This window comes from Coenobita brevimanus, chromosome 110 (genome assembly GCF_032717465.1).
Source record: "Coenobita brevimanus isolate Jiangsu-jjx chromosome 110, ASM3271746v2, whole genome shotgun sequence".
In the NCBI taxonomy this organism is placed as follows: Eukaryota; Metazoa; Arthropoda; class Malacostraca; order Decapoda; family Coenobitidae; genus Coenobita; species Coenobita brevimanus.
In genome coordinates, this window is record NC_137063.1 from 46,676,751 (window position 1) to 46,698,745 (window position 21,995).

Consider the following 21,995-nt stretch of genomic DNA (forward strand, 5'->3'; position numbering starts at 1 on the left):
CTCTCTCTCTCTCAGCTAGGAAACCATTTGCAACACTGAGTGGTAACCATGTAACCAAATAATGGCATGATGTGGATCCTTCTTTGGTACCTTTAATTAACCGGACGGAGAGACGCAAATGTGGCGTCCATCCAAGAACCAAATCGCCTCACTCTTCCCCGGGCTTCACTGTGGGGAGGTGCTATCCACTGCAAGGGAACATCGGTTCACTGCACGGGACACCCTTGCAGGGATGGTTGCTTGCCGGTGGTTGATGAGTCTGCTCGGCCCGACCGGGGTTACTCAACAACAACAACTGTCTGTCGTTTGATATAAATTGCCCATTGCTTGTGTACAGTTTGTCTTTATCGATCTCCCTTAGTCTGAGATACAGCTTCTTTTAATTTGTTGAAAAGTTTCCTCCTGACTAGCCCTGCCTTCCTCACATCTGCTATAGTTTGTGGCCATTGTGTCTTGTATCTCATTTCCTGTAGCTTGGTGTGTCTCTCCTCCCATTCCTCCTCATTTTCTTTGGTATTTTGAGCTAATTTTACTAGACTTTATCTTTACAGGTTCTTGTTTTATAGTCCTTCCCGTTTGGCTTTTCTTGAGGCGCGTCTCCTGCCTGCAGGTTTTACGTAGTTAAACTCCATTTTACGCACATTTAAATCAGCACTGTGATTTGTTTATTTAGTTATCTATGTTTTTTTTTTTTTTAATATCCTGTGACAATTTAACATAGTAGAGATTTTTCTAACAATAAGGGTAACCCTTCTCAAGAAGTCTGTCCTAAGCTGGTTAGAGAGAGAGAGGAAAAGAAAAGGGCATCGTTTTGACTCTGTTATAAATTTTGTCTCACACCACCTCTGTTTCCCTGACAGAGCCGAGGCGTTACAGAGCCTGGTTCAGCTGATGGGTCCACGCACCATGTATGAGTACTGGCTGGACCACTACAGGGTACATCACGTAGACTGGTCCGTAGAGAAGGCTGGCCAGATCCTCGAGGCCTGGCAGAATAAGTTTACCCAGGTACGTTTCACTGTGTATTTGGTTTTACTCTTTGTTTATATAGCCATCGATAACCGGACGCCTTAATCCTGGAAGGGGTAGCCACAAACGAATTGCCTCCATGTCATTGTGTCCTCTACCATATTAGTTGTGTGTGTGTGTGTGTGTGTGTGTGTGTGTTTCATTTACTTCAGCTTCATATTGTGCTTATGAATGTCTTGTGATCTGGAAGCTTGAAGTACCCCTTGACGCTGTACCATTTGAAGTTCGCGTGCATGTTCGAATCTCTAAAAGGTTGGAGGTTTTTCTGTCATGCAGTTGTACCAGCGATGTAGGCAGGTTATCCCGTATACTGTATAATTTGAACTGTGGTAGCCTAGCGTCGGGCCTCTGTACCTCGAAGGGGATAACATGGGACTGACAATCATTTTTTAACATTCTATTGTATATCTTAATCGATTGTTGCCTTTTTATTTATTATTATTTTTCAGTATGAAGGGAATGAGACAGGTGAGACTGGGAGAGTGACTCAGGTGTGGAATTTTTGGCGTTCATTAATAAGGGTTTAACACCGAGCGTGGAAAGTGCTGTGATTATGTTGTCGCTAAGAGAAATTGTCTGGACCCTCCCTCCTTACCTCACTCTCACACCCTCCCTCCCTTCCTCCATCCCTTCACACCTTTCTTACCCCTTCCCTCACTCCCTGACCCACCCTTTTCATCACACCTTCCCTCCTTTCCCTCAGCTCTTCTCTCCTCTCCCTCACTTCTCTCCTTTCCCCCAGTTCTCATTTTTCCCTCATTTCTTCTCCACGCTCCCATGGTTCTTCTTTCCTTCATACCTTTGCTTCCTCCCATCTTTCTTGTCTCACACTCTGTTCCTCTGTCATTGCCTTCCTCCCTCACACCCCTCCCTTGGTTCTTCGTTCTCTTCCTTCCCACCCCCAAACTCACACTCTTTCCTCGTATCTTGCCTCAATCACTCACTCCAGTCTTCCGCTTGTACACCCCTCCTCTCACACCTCTCCCTCATGGGTCTGCCCTCCCTCCTTCACATTGTCTCTTTCCCCTTCCCTTTCTCACTTCATCCCTCCCTCCCTTCCAGTTACCCTCTCCCACACTCCCTCCTCCCTCCCATAACTCCATCCACACACCTTTGCATCTTTCATTCCCCCCACACACCTCCACACTGTTCATCCTGTTCAACTTTTACTCCTTAATTGCGCCTCATCCTTGTGGTAATTACACTAACCCGCAATCTGCACGCATTCTCCGTCTTCCATTGTACCCTCCCAGACAGTGTTCATCCTGGCGCCTTGCAATTCATACTGATCTTAGATTTTTCAAAGATGTTCATATAGGCTTTGAGAGATGCCCCGTCAAGCTCCGTCCTAAGTTTCACCTTTGCCATTCATCACAAAATTGACTTCGTGTATCCCGGGCGCCGGCCAGTTGTAGAGGACACGAAAATGATGCCCCCTCTGTCCTTCTCATACAATTTTTTTTTTTTTTTTTTTTTTTTTTTTTTTAGAGTGCACTGGAACCGACTGCACTAGACGTATCTTCTTGCATGGGGACAACAGTCCTTCAGATTATAAAAATCCTGGTCTTTCACTCCTTAGGTGGTACTAGAATTCGCCGGAAAGGGGGTGGGGGGGCAAAAATAAGTTGAATTACTTACTTGGAGCAGAACAAGAAACACCTTAACACGATGCACCGTTTTCGTATCAACTTTATTTTTGTCACATTAATATAAACTGTGAGCCTCTTATTCCTTGTGCAGAACACCAAGAAACAGCACAGTAAACTACTACATCTGCATATGGTCATTTTTGTCATGAAGTCTTAAGTTTGGTCTTGTTATTCCCTCTGGTAGGCTGTGCTGGAGGAAACCCAGAGGCTGCACAATGAGACACGGCCGTACAACCTCCTGCCCTTCACGTCAGCCGCCCTCACACACCTCCTCAGGGACTTCTCAGAGGTCCCAGTCTTCAGGGTCGCCCTCGGCTACGCCTTCATGGTAAGATGCTCACACTTTGATGGGTTATATTACATGTGGTGTAGGTGAGGAATGCAGTTACCAGGTACCTTTAATTAGTAAGTTTGCTGACATTAGACAAGCTTTAGTGTTTAATAATGGGCTGAGATAGATTAGGTCTTTTACTCATTTACTGTGCCTGTATACAAAGTACGAAACTTTCAGTATTTGAGTCCGAAATGCATGACCGTTATATCGTTTTTCTGTGATCCTTGAGTACAAATGATTGTGTTTCTCTTTCCAGATACAGTACAAGTTATGAAGTCTCCTTTAGACCCAGATACAAAATTAATCACGAGTGAAATTTTATCTTTTGTCTCCCTCAGGTTGTGTACGCGTGCATCTCCCTTTCGCGAGTATCAGACTCAGTAAAATCCGCAGCGGGTCTGGGTCTGGCGGGCGTGGTGCTGGTGGCGGTGTCCGTGGCGGCGGGTCTGGGTCTGTGTGCTGTGTTGGGTCTGCCTTTCAACGCCGCCACCACGCAGGTCTTGCCCTTCTTGGCGTTGGGACTGGGCGTGGATGACATGTTCCTCCTTGCCCACACCTTCGTTCATATGGCGGACAATGAGGGTATTCCGTACCAGGTGAGTGAAAAGGAAATAATTTTGATTAACTGACCGACTGTTTACAATATTGACTGACTGTTTACAGTATTGACTGACTTTTTACGGTTGTGACTGACTGACTGTTTACAATATTGACTTACTGACTGTTTACAATACCCGATCTTGGCGGTGTAACATCATACTGGGTGATCACTATATCCCACCAGGTGAGTAAAATGGAAATATTAATGGACTATTGATTGATTACATTATATTACATTACATTACATTACATTACATTACATTACATTACTTGATCCATGCAGTGATGGCAATGGGAATAAACTCCCATCAGTATTTCTTTCTGTCTTCACCTGACGGAACAGGGCCACTAACAACTCGAATACTAAGTATCTCGTGTCTCCTAAGCATCTGGTCCTCCCACACCCAGCCAGGTCCTTAACTAAATTGGCTTCACGTTAATGAGATCTGAAAGACTTTAGCACGTAGAGTTACGAGGTACACGATGCTTAACGAGAGAGAGAGAGGAAGACACAATAATTAAAAAGATGAAAAATTTTAACAGCGAAGACAAATGAGAGAGAAAAATCGGTAATTAAAAGAAGAAAATTTTTAAAGAGCAAAGACCAATGTAAGGGTGATAAATAAAAAAACTAATAAAAATGAAAATTATAAGGAGCAGAGACCAGTGAGAGAGAGAGAGAGAGAGTACCTGGCTGAGTGTGTCCTTCTCTGATCCCCGTGTGATAGCCGCCTCGCCGCAAAGAGGAACAAACCAAGAAGTGTTGGACCCCCTACCTCGCAAAACCCCCCCTCCATAACCCCCCACCCCACAACCCCCACCTCCCCTCCACACATCCCCATCCCACATGCCTGTACCCAGACCACTCTAGTCCTTATGTCCTCTAGGTGTAAGGGGTGAAATTCAAGGTTTTGGTAAGGTATTGTTGCGTCTCGAGTCTAGTGATGGTATCCTGAGACGGCTATTGTGGTATCCGATCTTCAATGGCGTCAGTTTTATATTTTTGTCTCTCCTATTTGTTTGTCGTTTTATTTTCCGGTTTATTCCTTGCATGGGGTGGCTTTTTTTTTTTTAAATCTTGTCTTCGTTGTCGGTGAGAAGTGTTTGTGTTTTTGTTTGTGTTTGTGGTGTGTTGGTTTGTCTCGGTCGATTTCTTCCTTGTTTGATTGAGACATGGTGGTGTGTGTGTGTGTGTGTGTGTGTGTGTGTGTGTGTGTGAATAATGTGGAGTTTGTTTGTCTTGTACTTGTGTAGTGGTTGTGTGTGCATCCATGCCTGGATGTGTGTATTGTGTAGGTAAAGATAATGTGTGTGTGTGTGTGTGTGTGTGTGTGCGAGAGAGAGAGAGAGAGAGAGAGAGAGAGAGAGGGGAAATCTTAAGAGTGAGATATTTTGAGCCTGTGTGTGGTAACAGGGTGTATGTGTGTGGGTGGCGGAGTGTGGGTGGTGTGGGTGCCAAGCAAGTGGGTGGCAGTGGTGTGGGTGGCATGCCCTTGTAAGCTATACCTTGAGGTGGGTGGTATGTGGGTGAGGGGGGCGGGCGTGTGGGTGGAAGATGGGTGGGAATTCTGACATGGGTGGTTGGATGCGGATGTGTAAGTAGGGATGATGCGGATATTCTCTCCTCTCTCTCTCTCTCTCTCTCTCTCTCTCTCTCTCTCTCTTTAATTGGGCGTATTTAGAGTTTGCATAAATAAGTATAAAATCATTTAAAGGTTTTGCACACTGATGAAAAGAGAGTTTGCGGTCTTGAAATATACGGTCTTTTGTGGTCCGAACTGAAGTGCCTTGGTCAAGAGAAGGGGATGGTCTTTTGTGGTCGCTGGAAGTGGTCTAAATAGGTCCCTAAGTCCCTGGTGTCTGTTGTGGTCTGCCTAGAGGTTTGCCTGACGGACTGATGCGATCTGGGGTTCTGTGGAAGGGTCTGGTCCTGCGGTCTGGGCTGGTGAGGCAGGTCCTAGGGTAAGCCCGGAAGTGGTCTTTTGTGGACTTATGGTGTAGTCACTTTTTCATTTTTGTCAGTATTTTTAAATATTAATATTATTTCTACTACAAATTTATTCTGTTACGTATTATGTAAAACTGAAAAAGCATGGAAGTAATTTTTGCGACATAATTATCATGCCAGTATTTTTGAGGAAAGTTAGGCTGTGTAATGATGACAGGTGATATTTGAAGATTACCATCGTACATGATTTTGAATGGACTTGAAGAAAGTATTTTTGGGTTTTAGCCAGAACCTGTCCAGCCGTTTTAGTTATTTGTAAGAGGTACAGTGACGGTCAATTATGCCTTTACAGTTTGGGGTTTGGAACATGTGAACGAGATTACGACTTAATTAATTTGGAGTAAGTCGTCAAGTGCTTCGGTTTTGACACAGTTCAGAGTGTAAATGAACTGATGGCCTAAGCTGTATGCCTGTGATGTGACCGTGAGTGGCGTGGGATGGTCTGCGTGGAGGTAATGTCAGTAACCTGCGTTCTCACAAATAAATCTCGTGGTGCTGTGCTGAAAGAAGTTGGTCAAATGAGGTGCACAGTATTTCAGTGAGATTTGTTTTGGCTCGGGAGGGAAAGTTATCTCGGTAGGGGGCCATGAAAAGAGACTTAGATAAAAGGTGTTCTGTAAGTGTCCCACAAAAGTGAACGGTATTTTGGGAAGGACAGGGAACCTAGATAGCACGTAATTTAAAGTGGTTTGCATAAAGTGATTTGCAAAGAACTTCAGCAAATCCGACAGTGGGGCAGGAAAAAGAAGTGGTGTAATGTGGTGTATAACAGATGTGGTGCAGTGTGATGTATAACAGATATGGTGTTGTGAGGTGTTAGAGAGGGAAGTGTGTGGTGTAGTGTGAAGCAGAGAGGAAGTGTTTTAGTGGAATATGGTGTGTGATTTGGCGTGCGGCAGGAAGGAAGTGTGGAGTGCGATGTGGTGTGATATGACATGGTGTGGTGTAGTGTGATGTGTGAGGAAGGAAGTGGTATGGTGTCATGTGTGAGGTAGGAATGATGTGTTGTGTGGTGTGGTGTGTGAGACAGGAATGATGTGGTGTGTGTAAGATAGGATGGTGTGCTGTGGTGTGAGAGGCGAACGATGTGGTGTTGTGTGGTGGTGTGGTACTGTAGTGTGGCGTGGAATGGTGTGGTGTGGTAGGGTGTGGGAGGGGTGAGGGAGGGGACCAATTTGTCAGGTGGTGTGTGTGGTGGGGCCAGATGGTGGGGGATAAGGTGACCCCTGATGGATGGCCCATGGGGGGTGGGAGGAGAGGGACACGGGCCGGCTGATTTGGTGATACGGGGTTGAGGTCATTGGAAGGCTTGGTGTTAGGAGGGGTTTGAGGGGGTTGAGAGTAGGGAGTTTACAAGCTGGTGGGGGTAGGGGGTTTACAAGGGGTTCAGGGTTGGGGTTAAAGTAAAGGGTCTAGAAGGGTTGAGGGTTGGGTTTAGGGGGTTGGGGTTAGAGTTCGTGGGTTCCTTTTTTTTTTTTTTTTTTTTTTTTAGGGGTTTGAGAAAGGACTGAGGTCAGGGTTGGGAGTTTATAGGGGGTTGACGATCAGAGCAAAGGGGTTTGGAAAGAGAGGGTGGGTGGGCGAGGGGTGATTAGCGAGTCGAAGAAGAAAGATAGGAACAGAGACAGACGAGAAAGAGGTAACAAGGAGAAACGAGAGTGAGCGATGACAAGAAAGAACGACAGGAAATGGGATACGTGGAGGAGAGGAAATTGGAGCGACAGGTGAGGAAGATGAATGAACAGAAAAGCGATAAAAGGACGAGACAACGCAACGTGGGGAAAAAATCAGAGAGAGAGAGAGAGAGAGAGAGAGTTGTGAAGGACATTTTCTTCCCTTATGGTAATACCGACGATGTTGACAAGGTAGAAGGAGGTGGAGGCTACAGAGCAGTGAAAAGGTGGAGGAATGCAAAAGGAGGGAATAGAAAGGGGAAGGAGAGGAGAAAAATAGAGAGAGGAAGGAGGTGTGAAAAGAAAAGAGATGGAAAAGGAGGGTAGGGGAGGAAAAATGGGAAACAGGAAGGTAGGAGTGAAAGGGAGATGAGACGGGATAGGTTTGTAGAAGGTGAAGAAGAAAGGCGCATTGATGGGGAAGGGGAGGGGAGGAGTAATTATAAGAGAATGATGGTTATGTTACGGTAAAGAGGGGAAAAGAAGGAGTGTGACAGAGGCGATAGAGGTGGAGGAGGAGAAAGGTACTGAAGAAAAAAGCCATTCAAGAAGTGAGTTGCGACAAAGATGGGGAAGGAGGAGCGGACGTGTGTTAATACTGACAACGTTGACGAGATAGCCTGATCCAGAGCGACAGTATCCTGCTGTGAGGTCCACGTGGCCACTCATATACCCTGGTAGCGGTGTTAGGCAGGGATAGGAAGGCAGGCTGGCAAGAATGACAAAGTTTAAGAAGAAAGTAGGATGGTAAGAGATACAAAGTAGGGTTTCAGTGGCGGTGGATAGGAGGGGAGGCTGGCAGGGATCATTATCAAGTTTCCGTGGCACAATTTTCCCATGCTTCGTGGTGGTCTTTCTCACTTTTTCCTCCCTGCCTGGACTGGAGGGTTTGGTAGGCGAGAGGGAGCCTTTTTGCTCTGTTGTTTTTACCCACAACTCTTAGATATTATAATCATATTCTTCTCTTTAACAAACAGGGCAACCCCCCCCCCTAAAAAAAAAAAAAAAAAAAAAAAAAGGACCATTAGTCCTTTTGCTTCTTAGTCCTTTGTACTTCTTAAAGGTAAAGTGGCTAGGGTATGAAGGCGGCAGCTTGGTGGCAGAGGGTAGGGCAGGGTGGAATGATTAGGGCCCATCCACCACCCTGCCAGTCTCCAAGTTTTTTCCTTTCCACTCGTGTTCTTGCCGCAGTCAGGGTGGGAGGTAGAGTGACAGGGGGGAAATTCTTGCTGGGTATTGGCTTGGTTTACCCCTTTATCCTGTGGGCGGAGGCGCTTAAAGACATGTATTAATTCTTTGGTGTTTATAGTCTTCAATCTTGCATGATTACCAAATGAATGAATCGCTGTCCCTGTATTGACACTGCCTTTCCACAATCCCATACACTTCCATCACCAAGTCTGCCACCACTCAGCCTGCCACCACAACCCACTCTTCCACCACTTTGTTTCACCTACTCAGCCACCATTATCTACTCTACCCCAGCCTTTCATCCTCTATCCCCTCTTCCACCACCATATCTGCCTCAGCTTCCTGCCACCGTGCCAGCCGTGGTGCCGCCGCCGTGCCACCACCGGCGCTGTGCCACCCATGGAGCGGCACAAATCAAGAGAGGCTTTCCCCGAGCCACGGTATCACTGTCAGATTTATGGCATGCAACGCCGCCTTACCCACCAACCCACACCACCCCTCTCACCCTACCCTACCCTACCCTACCCACTTCTCCCCTTATCAACTGTATCCCTTCCCTCATCTCTCTCTTACCCCTTCCTTCATTCCCTCTCCTTCCGTCCCCCCTCCTAGTATCGTCTTTCGTCCTCACCCCATCTTCATGATATATTTCATGTTCTTTATTTCCCATTTTACTTATCTTCTCCCTCCCCTCTCATCCCCTCCCCAACCCCGTCCCCTCAGACTCTCTCTCTGTCCCTTCTTTCGCCATCTTTTTGTCTCCTTTCCTCTCCCATCCTTTCCCCATTTATTGCTACCTCTTTTCGTCCCCCTCCTCCCTACTTATCTTCTATCCTTTTCTTACCTTTCATATAACTTTCCTTTCCTTTTGCATCCCCTCTCCCCTCCCATCCCCCTTCTCTCTCCTTGGCTCCCCTTGCCTGTGATTGATTCCCCCTCCCTTCTCCCCTCCTTGTCCTACCCCTTCCCTCTCTTTGGCTCCCCTTCCCTTCTTCCCTTATTGTCTCTTCCCCTTCCTTTGCCTTGGCTCCCCTTCTCTTTTCCCCTCTTTTCCCTTCCCCTTCCCTTCCCTTCCCTTCCTTTCCTTTCCTTTCCTTTCCCTTCCCTTCCCTTCCCTTCCCTTCCCCTTCCCTTCTCTTCCCTTCCCCTTCCCTTCCCTTCCCTTCCCTTTCGCTTCTCTTCCCTTCCCTTCCCTTCACTTCCCTTCCCTTCCCCTTCGCTTCTCTTCCCTTCCTTTCCCTTCACTTCCCTTCCCTTCCCTCCCCTTCTTGTTTCCATTCCCTCCATGCTCCTTTCCTTCCATTTCTCCCTCTTGCCTCTTCCTCTTACTAACTCAGATCTTCTTTCAACCCTCCAACTTCCTTCCACTTGCTCTTCCTTATTCCCCTCTCTTCTTACCCGTTCTTATTTTTCTCTCCTCTCCCCCGCCCCTGTCCCTCGTTATCTTCTTATCTTCCTTACACACCGTTCATCTTCTCTCTCAGGTTATCCTCCTCCGTCCTTGTTATCTGATTATGCCATCCTCTTGTTTCTGTCCTTGCTCTTGCTTCCTAGTTCTTCGGTGTGTTAGTTTGTCTCTCTCTTACTCTTTCTGGCATTTTTTCGCTTCCTCCTCTTGTGTTTGTGTGTGTGTGTGTGTGTGTGTGTGTGTGTCTCTCTCTCTCTCTCTCTCTCTCTCTCTCTTTCCCCCCCCATCCACTTCCCCTCCCCTCCTCTCCTATCTCTCACTTCCTCTCTCTCCTCCTCCTCCCCCTCCTCTTCCACGCTGAGTAAACATACTAGGAGCTTCCCTGATCACGAGATAAGGAGGAGGAGGAGGAGGAAGAGAGGGGGGGGGGTAATATGAAGATGTGGGAGAGAATAGCATTGGAATGGAAAGGAGAGAGGCGAGGGGAAATTGAAGGAAAAGAAAGGAGTACGGGAAAGGGGAGAAGAATGGGAAGGAAAAGGCAAAATAATGAAGAGCAGGCAAGTTTAAGAAGGGAAGGGAGAAAGAAAAAGTGAAGAGATGAAGTAAAAGACGGGAAAACAAGAGGAGAGAGAGAGAGAATTTTAGGTGAACGACTCTCTCTCTCTCTCTCCCACACCTGGTAATGGCGTACAACTCTTCATTCTCCTGATACCCATCTTGCAATACGATGCTCTTTTGTCTAGCGACCCAAGTTGCTGCCCCTGGAGAAAGAGAGAGATAGAGAGAGAGATGGGGGTTCTTCGAGTATGTTCTCCTGTTTCATTGTTTTCTTCATTTGATTTCTCTTCCTCTGTATTTTTATTATTTCTGCTTCTGTATAGTATACCCGTATAGTATATGTCTGCTTGTACCCCCCCCCCACTCTCTCTCTCTCTCTCTCTCTCTCTCTCTCTCTCGACCCCCCTTCACCAAGTAGCTAATATTTTGAGGCGGACAGCTTACTTCTCTCTCCCTAGGGCGTCTGGAAGAGAGGGAAGGGGGATTGGCTGGGGAGATAGGAGGAATGGAAGAGAAGGGAGGAGGAAAGGAAGAGTAGACAGGAGGAAGGGAAAGGAGAGAGAAGGAAGAGAAGAGGAGAGAGGAGGGTGGGGAGAGGAGAATCGGAGGAGAAAAGCGAGAATAAGGAAATGCGTGGGAGAGTAGATGAGGAGAACTGTAGGAGAGGGAAAGGGAGGCTGCGAGAGAGAGAGAGGGGGGGGGAGTGGCTGAAAAGGAGAGGTGGAGGAACAGGAGAGTGCGACTGAACTACTAGAATAAGACAAGGAAAGCGAAAGAAAAAAAAAGTCTCTCCCCTGCCCGCCAAAGGAAAGGCATTACACAGGAAAGAGAGGAGAGCAGGGGAAAGGAAGAAATGAGAATGGGTGAGAAATGTAAGAGAGGGAAGAAAGGAAAGACTAAGGAAAAGGGTGAGGAAGAGAATGTACAAAGACAGAGGGAGAAAGGAAGAGAAGAGCGAGAGGGGAAGGGGGAGGGGGTCCACCTTGGAGTGCCGTGTTGTCTGATGCACCGATATCTCCCCTTCCCCCCTCCCCTGACCGCTGCTGGGGGCGTGTGGGCGGAGGGGAGAGGGGGCAAGGACGGAGAGAAGTGGAGAGGTGATACGTAAGAGTTACAAGGGGAATAAGAGCAAGAGATTAGAGGACTAGCTGGGGGGGAGGGCGACGAATAAGGAAATCTAACAATGAAGAAAGAAAATACGTTAGATGAAAAATATTAGGACTCATATTGGTTAAGTTAGATATGAGGACGATGTCTTTATGCAGTGCCAGCAGCCATCGTAACCTCCCAGATATTTAAGGATTGTTGCAGATAGTGGGCTTCATGTAACGGCGAGAGCAGGGAGTGAGTGGAAGGCAGCATTAGATATTATAGCCGTTGTCCAGTTTGTGTTTATTAAGAGACGGACTCTGTCACGGTTCTACACTACACTGGTATGTCAGTATTTACTGCTGTGTGGTACTGCTAGGCTATGTCACAGTGTTTATTGTTTCGGTGTTCAGTAATGCCATGAGGTGTTAAGTGCCCATGTACTTTCTTCAGGATCCTGTAGTACACTAATGTGTTGGTGTTGGTGTGTTTCAGGAACGTGTGGGTGAGGTGGTGAAGCGTGCCGGTGTGTCTGTGGTGCTGACGTCTGTGTGCAACGTGGGAGGGTTCCTGGCAGGGTCGCTGGTGCCTGTACCTGCTTTGCGGTGCTTCTGCCAGCAGGCCGCCATCCTCCTGCTGGTCAACGTACTGGCCGCCCTCACAGTCTTCCCGGCCCTCATGACCCTGGACCTGCGTCGCCGTCGTGCACGCCGCCCAGACATCCTGTGCTGCCTTCCCCCAGCCCCCGTCCATCGCGTCCTGCCGCTACATCCTCTCACACCCACACCCTCGGGAGTCGAGGAGGGGCGGGGTGGGATACGACACCCCAGGCCCCAGCAGACCCCCTTATCAGACCCTGCCAGGAAGACCACAGTGACACGAGCCCTGCCACCTCCTGCAGGAGGCACGGTGACCCAAGTGGTGCCCCCCGCCGCCCCCCGGGAATGCTGGGCTCCCCCTTCACCCGCCGCCCCCTCCCTGGAATCCATAGCCACCAACACCTCAACCCGGGACCTGGTGGCTTCAGGCGGGCGGTGTGCTGGCCTTGCAAGGGCGTGGGCTGCGGGCGTGCGGGCAGCATGCGGGTGGAGTTTAGGCGGACTGGCGGCAGCATATGGCGCAACCCTGACCCACGGCGCGGTAAAGGCTGCGGCGGTGGTAGGGCTTGCTGTTTCTGTGGCAGGGGCGGCGTGGGGCGTCAGCAGAGTTAGCGACGGACTAGCGCTCACCGAAGTAGTCCCCGCTTCGTCGCCAGAACATGCCTTCCTCACCGCACAACATAAGTACTTCGGCTTCTACAACCTGGTGGCGGTGACGGGCGGTGACGTGGAGTACCCGCGTCACCAGCACCTCCTGCACCAGTACCACCAAGCCTTCGCCAGGGTCACGGCAATTATTAAGAACGATGACGGAGGCCTTCCTGAATTCTGGCTGTCACTCTTCAGGGACTGGCTCACAGGTTAGTGTCCCTGGCTCTCGCTTTTATATTGTGACTTGTTTCTTATTAATTTTCTCTCTCTCTCTCTCTCTCGTTAAATATTGCTCTTCTCTTCTCTTCCTCCTCCTCTAGGGGAGCGCGGTAGCACAGTGGTAGCGCGCTGGACTCGTAATCGGGGGATTGCGAGTTCGAGCCTCGCCCGGGCTGCCGTGCTGGGAGTGGTAGCTCGCTCATGTAACCCTAGCGGGGCTATATAGTCCAATACAGGGCTTAGCTCGGGGAACTCCATTTCTCCCATTTCCTCCTCCTCTTCCAAACTCCCTCCGTCCTCTTCTCTGTTCCCTCCACCCTTGGCCTTTTACTCTCTTCCTTTCCTTCATCTTTCCCTCCTCCTCCCATCCCTCAGTCTTTTTCTCTTCCAGTATTCCTCCGTCCTCTGTCCTCTGCCCCTCTTTCCTTCAGTACATTTTCTCCCTTCCTTCATTCTCTGCTCCCCCCCCTCTCTCTCTTTTCTCTCTTCCTCTCTCCTTCCCGCAGTTTTTCTCACGTTTTCTCATTCTCTTAGCCCTTCCCTTCTCCTTCCATCCATCCATCCATCTATCCATCCATCCATCCTCACTTCCCATCTATTTTCTCCTTCCTTTTATCTCTGCCTCCTATTTCCTCTTTAGTATTTCTTTCGCTTTCTCCTTCCCTCCTTCCTTTCCTACAATTTCACTTACTGTTCAACAACCCTCCCCCCCCTCTCCCTACCCCTTCCCCCTTTCTGTCTCCCTCCCCCCCAGTAATATCCCACTCCCCCTTCCCCTGTGCGTTATGGTGGGCATATTTTTAGCTCCGTCGTTTATTTTGCTCGCTGGCTGAGTGATGCCTCCAGTTCTTTGGGAGGGGGAGAGAGAGGACGAGGAGGGAGGGGGAATAGGAAGGGAAAATGGAAGAAGAAAGATAAACTAAAAATGAGAGAGAGAGAGGGAGAGAAGGGAGAGGGGGGGAATAGCAAGAAAAAACTGAAGGAGGAAGAAATATGAGAAAGTAAATATGGAAGGGAAGGAGAAGGGAGAGAGGAAGAGAGGGGGGGGTAGAGAAAGAACAGGGAAAGATAGAGAGACTGAAAAATGGAAGGGAAGAAGTAAGCGGAACTGAAGAGGGGAGGGAAGGAGAGAGAGAGGATGGAGGGAGAGTAGAAAGGACACATGCAAACAAGAGACAGAGAAAAAAGAAGGCAGATTGTGTGGGTGGGGAGAGGTGGTTTTGGGCCAGACAGACAGATAACAGAGGCGGGGAGGAAATTAGGGGGGCAGAGACAGATGGTGATAAGGAGGGGAAAGAGATGGATGGGGGAGGCAGGGAGGGGAGGAAAACACGGAGATAGTCTGATATGCAGTGACGAAAGGGGAAGAAGAGAAGAGAACGGAAAAATAAGTGAGAAGAGGGAAGGGACACAAGAAGTCATGAATGGAGAAGGAAGGGAAAGAAACTGGCAAGAATGAAAAATGAAGATGGACGGAAAGATAATCACGCAAAGACAATAAAAGGAGGAATGGGGGAAATGTAGATAAATTTTTGAAGGGATGAGAGAGAGAGAGAGAGAGAGAGCGCACCTGGCATCACCCCCAGCCCACCTACCTCGCCGCCTTTCATCCCGTCTGGTGATCTGATGAGGCTTGGCACACCCTGGCACTGACACCCTACCCTGCCTCTCACACCCTGCCACCAGCTCCATCCTTATACCGTACACCCTGCCTCTCACACTCACACCCACACCCTCTGACATTCTTCTGACACCCTACTCTGCCTCTCACCACTCCTTCCCTCTCCTTGTCTCTTTCACCCCTCCTCTTTCTTCTTCCTGTCTCTTAACCCCTCCTCTCTCCCCTTTCTGTCCCCCCTTCCAGTCTCTTACATCCTTCATCTCTGCTCTCCCTTTCCTCCCTCCTTGTTTCTTACACCCTTCCTCTCTCTTTTCCCCTCTCCCCCATCTCTCACCCCTCATCTCTCCTCTCCCCATCCATCCCCCTTCCCCCATCTCTTAAACTCCTCCTGTCCCCTTTCTCCTCCCCCCTTCCCTTTCTCACTCCGTCTCTTTCCTCTCCCCTCCCCTGTCCATCACCCCTCCTCTCCCCTCCTCCCTGCCCGTCCCTCCCCTGCCTTTCTTTTGAACAAGAACCAGAAACGGAAATTGTGTTTATTCTGTAGATATAGCAGTTTTGACCAGACTAGGATGCTGTTTCTCACGTTTCTTTCTTTATCCTCCAAACAAAAAGCCTTCTGTTTACAGCTGTTCAAGTTGCTTGTGAATGTAACTTTGTCTGCCTATATCTATCTGTCTAACTTCCCATCTCGTCTGCTCCCAGGCATTCAAGCTGCCATAACCGCGACTGATGCATATACATTTAGCTATTCTCCTATCTGCTGTATTAATATCTCACTTTCCATTTATCTCACCAACGCTTCTGCCCCAGGCCTGCAAGCCGCCTTTGACCGGGACTGGCGAGACGGGCGCATTACACAAGACAAATGGCACCAGAACGCCTCTGACGAGGGCATATTGGCATATAAACTCCTCGTGCAAACGGGACACGTCGACAACCCCATAGACGTGTCACTCCTCACTCAGGTAGGTGTGGTGGCAGGTGTGTGTATGGTGTATGAGGGTGGAGTTGCGAGACATTCTTTATTCAGGTTCTTAATAATTTCATTGTACTCGTCACTAAACCAATGAAGTTTGTTTTATCAGTGCTTATCTGCATATTGTCAGGACACCCCTCACAAGTTGGGGTGTTTGACATCAGATGGACATACTGACATATCTTTTTACAATTATTTCCATACTTTTAAATATGAGTACAAGCACAAGGAAAGTGATAGAGAGAAGATGGATGATAAAGATTTTGGTAGTGTTTTTGGCGATGCTATTTTAAAGTGATGATTTTCTTTTTTCCGTGGTCACAGATCCGGCTGGTGGACTCTGATGGCATCATCAACCCTAAGGCATTCTACAACTACCTGACGGCGTGGGTAAACACAGATTCCCTGGCCTATAGCGCCTCACAGGCAGACCTCAGACCAGAACCACGGCATTGGTCACACGACAGATATGACGAGGATCTTAGGGTAGGTGACGTACACACACACTCACACACATGCATGTAAGAGAGAGAGAGGGGGGGGGGTAGGCTCCCTTTTTGTGACAACCACCTTGGCTTTCTGTGATTAGGCTTCTCTTTCTAGATGAAAAGAAATGCCCATGTCCAGTGAATATATTTGTGTTCATGCTTTTTCCTACAGATACCCAAAAGCCAGCCTCTGGTGTACACTCAGCTGCCATTCTACCTGCACCAACTGGGCGACACCGAGGCCATAACGGACATGATACAGCAGGTCAGGGCCATCTGTACCAAGTTCTACAACCTTGGACTGCCAAACTTCCCCACTGGTGTCCCTTTCACCTTCTGGGAGCAGTACATCAAACTCAGGTGGGTTGAAATTCAACTAATCCAGCACAGTCCAACTGAACTTGGCCCAGCCTAAACACAGCAAACCAAGTGCAGGTGAACCAAATCTGAATTATTGTGCTTTTCCAATTCAAGTTAAGTTCAGTAATACTTTAATTTTAGTACTGAAATCTTCACATTTATTTGAATATTACATCTCCTACACCTCACAGATTCTCCCTAATAGTTGCCCAGTTTAAATGCACTAATACTGTACTTTATCTGTTGTATTTAATCCTGCAGATATATTCTAATACTCCTTCTCTCCACACCTCTCAGGTTTTACCTAGTGCTGGCACTGCTGGCTGTGCTTACAGCAGTGTTTGTGGTGCTTGCAGTGGTACTCATGAACATCTGGGCCTCAGCGCTGGTCGTCCTCCTCCTGGCCACCCTTGTCCTACAGCTCTTTGGTGTCCTTGGCATCCTGGGTATTAAACTCTCTGCTGTGCCTGCCGTTTTGTTGATCATCAGCGTGGGTGTCGGGGTGGAGTTCTGCGTTCATGTGACTGTGGGCTTTCTGACATCGGTGGGTGGGAGGGACCGGCGGGTGATCCTGGCGCTGCAACACATGGCCGCCCCAGTGCTGCATGGGGCTGCATCAACGCTCATTGCATCGATCATGTTGCTCTTCTCCGAGTTCGACTTCATCAGGAGGTAAGATGGAATGTGTGCAGCAAGCCAGGGTGGCATGCACTTGAGTGCTGTGGGACGAGAGAACAGAATGTAATGGAATGAAGGATTCTTGAGGGGAAAAGAGAAGGGAGAGGGAAGAATGATGAACTGCAACGGAGTAAAAGAAGTAGGGTGGTGGTCATCCTGGAAGGGTGAGTGGGATCCAAGCTGGTGAAGTATGAGCTGGAAAGTAAGTGAGATAGAATGAAGGTAGGGTGGAGTGTATGGTGGAAGGAGTGAAAGGAAATTAGAAGACTACATGCTGGAAGCGAGTGTAGAAAGGAGTGAATGACTGCAGTTTGGCTCTGAAAAAAGGATAGGGTTGTCTCTTTGTTGAAAGGAGGAGGATGGAATAAAGAACTGGTACTGTTGAACCTCGATAAGGTCTGGAGATCTGTTCTCCTTTGGTGCTGAATGACACGCAGTACTGGGATATGGCGTCAGGTGATGAATAGACGGATAATTGTGTATGAATAGATAGAGAGACAGGTAAGCAGGAGGAAGTTGTTCATTTTCTCTTTTTGTTTATCTTAAGGAAGTCGTATTTTCTTTTTCTCTAACACCACACGATTATATTTAGCGTAGGAAAGACGTCCTCAGCGTGAAGGGATAGAATCAAGCTTATTAAAATATTTCATATCGAGTAAACATTCTCAAGTAACACGTACCGTCCTTAAAGTGTGTATTATGAAAGGTAAACAGTGTGTGTTGTTTTGTTTATATTCAAGATCCCCCATCAAATAATATAAGTATATACACACATTTATCATACTTATCATGCGCACTTGTCCCTCCTTCTCTCTCTCTCTCTCTCTCTCTCTCTCTCTCTCTCTCTCTTTCTCTCTCAAACACACACACACACACACACACACACACATACGGGACCACCCAAGGCGTACTGTTGTATACCACTAGCGTCTCGTTTTCTGCGAGACGTTTGTTGATGTAAGGAGAGCTTGGGGGTGGGGGGGGTGAGATGTGGCTGCCCCTCCTCTCTCATCCCTCCCCTTCCTCCTTTCCTTCCCCTCTCACCTCTCGCCTTCCCTCTCCTCTCCTCCCCCTCACCCTCCCTTCCCATTTCCATCCCCTCTTTTTTTCTTCTTCTTTAATTACATACTATTTCTCTCCAGTCCCTTCCCTTCTCCCTTATCTATTCTTTCGACCCCTATTCCCTCCCCTCACTACTTTTTCTCGCTGTCTACTGTCACTTCTCTTCGCCTAGTCGGCTCTCCCTTCCCTCCTTCGTCCTCTCCCCAACGTATTTCTTCCTCACGTCATAATTATTTCCCCGCCCTTTGTCGTATACCAAATTTAATTCCCTTTTGTCTCTCCCACTTCCTTCCATCATCTATCCCATCGCGTCCCCTCTTCCACCCATATCCCTCAGCATGAATGGAGTGGTAATATGCGATGCGGGCAGGGAAGGGGAGAATACAAGGCAGGACAGAGCAGAGATGACGAAGCTCTTGCTGGGGTGAGTCAAAATAAGGTACACCTAAACAGATCTTTGCAAACAAATTGAACAGAAAGGGAACTGAAAATGGGGCGGGGCAGGGCAGAGCAGGGATAGGGCAGGGCTGGGTGGGGCGTGTGGTTGGGGGAGATGGGAGAGGGGGAGGGGTATGAATGGAGCGGGCGATGGGATCTCATTCATCCACAAATTATAGTCATCCAAGCCTCGCAAAAACTTCACACTCACCCCTGATCCGATGTTGGGGAGGGAGGGGAGTAAGGGGTACAGCTGAGTGAGGGGAGGAGAGGGCAAGAGAGAGAGAAAGAGAGGTGGGTAGAGAAGTAATGAAGAAAAATTATCATGATGGAGGGGAAAGGAGGTTTTTGGGTAGATGGAAATGATAGGGGTGGGAACTTGAGAGGTTTACGAGAGAGAAGGCAGCGTCAACAGAAATGTTTTTACCGAGTCTTGCACTGGCCATGTCGAAAAAACGTGACGTAAATCCGAATGGATAAAAAGTTGTAGGTGTGGCAAGGTTGTAGGGTGGAGGGATTGGCAAGTGCTGCTGAATGTAAAATTGATGCCCAAAGTTTAAGTGTAGGTAGGTGTGGAGAGTTTTGGTACGTGTTACTTGGTGTATGGAAAGCATAGGAAGTTAAATGTAAGTGTCAGTGGATTTAGAGCTAATGGGAAAAAGAGGTGATATGCGGAGGTGGATTTAGAGAGGCATAAGAGGAGTTAAATTCATGTTTTAAAGATGCAGGAATAGTGAAGGGTGCAGAGTGTGAATGTATCTGGGTGGAGGAGGACTAGAGAAGACCTAGGAAGATTTAAGTGGGTGTAGTGAGGGTGTAGAAAGGTATAGCAGTAGCTGGGGTGTTGAGTGTAAATGTAGTTGGGTGTTTGAGGGTTGTAGAGTGTATTGGAAGAGTATAGTGTAATAGTGGCATAGAAAGCTGTAAGAAAAAGGTGTAGTTTGAGTGTAGCCGGGTGTAGGAGGACAGTAGAGAGAGTGATCAAGGTGTAACGGGCAATTAATGGTGGTCAGATGTGGAAATAAACAGATATGTAAGTAGAAGTACCCACCTATTTCCCAGCGATTGTAGGTGACCTGGCGTGGTAATAGTCAGGTCTGCAAGTACAGTAGAGGGATTTGAAGCAGATAGAAAAGTAACTGTATTTGTACACCGTCAGTTTTGAATAATGGATTGAATGCATAGAAACTTTAATTAAAGCTATGCTAAAACGCAAGAAACTTCCTACCCCCTCAAAAAAAAAAAAAAAAAAAAAAGTCTTGCATGAAATGTTTACCGAGAATCCTTCGTTAGCAATTTACAAAGATCACAACTAACGTGCTCACCCTTTCATCCCCAAAATAGTTACTTATGATACGTGACAACAGTCTTCATGCAGAATATCCGGTATATTAACATCGTGCGTTTTTCCACGAGTAATTCTACGTCCCCCTCGACCTTACTGTGTCTGGTGTAATAACTTACTATGTTTTTCTGCACAGATAGTTCTGCATGCTCTACTTGCTTTTTCTTTCCACAATTACTTTTATGTGCTCTGTACCCTTACTATGTTTGGGATATTAACTTTTTTCTGTTTTTTTTTTATTTCAAAGGTACTTCTTCTACGTGCTCCTTGCCCTTACTGTATTAGGGGTATTGGATGGCCTGGTCTTTCTACCAGTGCTGCTTTCCCTTGTGGGGCCTCCTGCGGAAGTTGTACCAAGGAACCACCCAGACCGACTACCAACACCATCCCCACCCCCGTCACCACAGCCAACACACTCCCACTCCCACAGCAGTTCATCCAGAAGAAGCTCTGGGCGTGCCAGTTCTGGGGGACGAGGTATGAGACGATCCAGTAGTAATAATGGGTCGTCCATGTACCCCAGACACCACGGATCAAACCTTTCCCTCACCACCATCACCGAAGAACCATCGTCATCCACTCGGTCATCTCAGTCGCTAAAGTCGTCACATGAGATTGTTGTGGAGCCACAGGTGGTGGTGGAAACAACTACCTCACCCGCTACGACCACGACAGAGAGGCACGACCATCATGTAACCACCAAAGTGACAGCCACGGCCAAGGTTAAAGTGGAGCTACACACGCCACTGCCTGGTGAGTTGTTGTTGCAGTATATCATGTCTCACACACCATCTTCATCACTGTATTGCACATATTACTCGAATATTATCCTGTGCATGCTGTATTTCATGCAGTACCGTGCACTGTATAGCTTTCTAGTCTCCTTTTTAATTGCAGCATCCTCAAAGAACACAGATTTGACGTTTAATGCTATTTGTGATTCCTTTCATACTATTTTTTGCATCACTTCAGTCAATTTTATCCATCATCTAGTCCTGTATTGCCCCATCAGGGGTGTTGTGGGCCGAGGCATGGCATGTTTAACCCCTGAATGGCATTATGTACGTTTTGGGCCGGCTAATTTGTCATACGTGAGTGATTACACTCAGCTTCAAAGTCAACCAGCCTTCTACATGGCATCCACCTCAGAGAAGTATGAATGTTTTTTTTTTTATTCTCATTCCTCAAGAAATTATTTCACTAATAGGCTCTTCCCTCTCCAGGAGCAGTGGAACCCACGTACCGGAGCAGCAGCAGTAGCACCAGACGTAGCAGTAGGCGCAGTAGTAACAGTAGCAGTAGTGGAGGAAGAGGGGAAGGAGGGAATGCAGCCTCAACCTCATCTTCCACCCACCCCTCACCCTCTTCTTCTAAAGGGTGTTCAGACGTGGATGAAGAGGGGTACAAGTGAGGTTAGTACAGACTGAATTTATCTAAATATCTTTATCTAGATATGCTACCATTCTCCCTAATTTCTGTCATCTTTATTTTTGTATCTAAATTTCTTATGATAGCTTTCTGGTGAAGGGGGTCAGCGACCATCCACTCACTCAGTGTAGCGCTGCCCTCAGATTACAACACAGAGTATCCCTGGGTCGTTGCACTTGGAGCAAAAAAGGATTGTATGATTGGTAGACTTGACTGGGCCACCATTTTTCTTTTTTAAATTATTTCTTTGAGGTATAAAAAATGCATACGTTTGTTTCTTTCTCGAGTATAATATTGTAATGTAGAAGACAGGAAAAGACGTTTGGCATTCACCCAGACCACTTGTGTCTTTCCTTCCTCCATTATCTCCCCTGTTATCCCACAACAACCATTGCTACTTATCCATCACTACCTCTGCCATTTATTATTCATATCATGCAGAGCTGCTATACCACAACACTACTTAATACCAGTCCCTTGCACATTTCTATGCCGCTGCTACCACCACACCACCATCACCACCATATCTACCCGCCACCTCCACTATACCACTATCACCTCACCACATCCCACCACCACCACCACGGT

General features: G+C 47.7%; 1 protein-coding gene across 1 annotated transcript in view; it reads left to right on the forward strand.

Moving 5' to 3' along the window:
* Positions 1-21,390, forward strand: part of ptc (protein patched) — a 130,707-nt gene extending 109,317 nt beyond the window's left edge. Inside the window, exons 9-18 of the mRNA XM_080286278.1 lie at positions 861-1,008; positions 2,863-3,006; positions 3,351-3,608; positions 12,038-13,001; positions 15,443-15,597; positions 15,933-16,094; positions 16,269-16,456; positions 16,754-17,128; positions 20,227-20,732; positions 21,203-21,390. Of these exons, the coding sequence (XP_080142404.1) occupies positions 861-1,008; positions 2,863-3,006; positions 3,351-3,608; positions 12,038-13,001; positions 15,443-15,597; positions 15,933-16,094; positions 16,269-16,456; positions 16,754-17,128; positions 20,227-20,732; positions 21,203-21,390 (3,088 nt within the window). The remainder of the gene's footprint in view (positions 1-860; positions 1,009-2,862; positions 3,007-3,350; positions 3,609-12,037; positions 13,002-15,442; positions 15,598-15,932; positions 16,095-16,268; positions 16,457-16,753; positions 17,129-20,226; positions 20,733-21,202) is intronic.
* Positions 21,391-21,995: the final 605 nt, after the last annotated feature.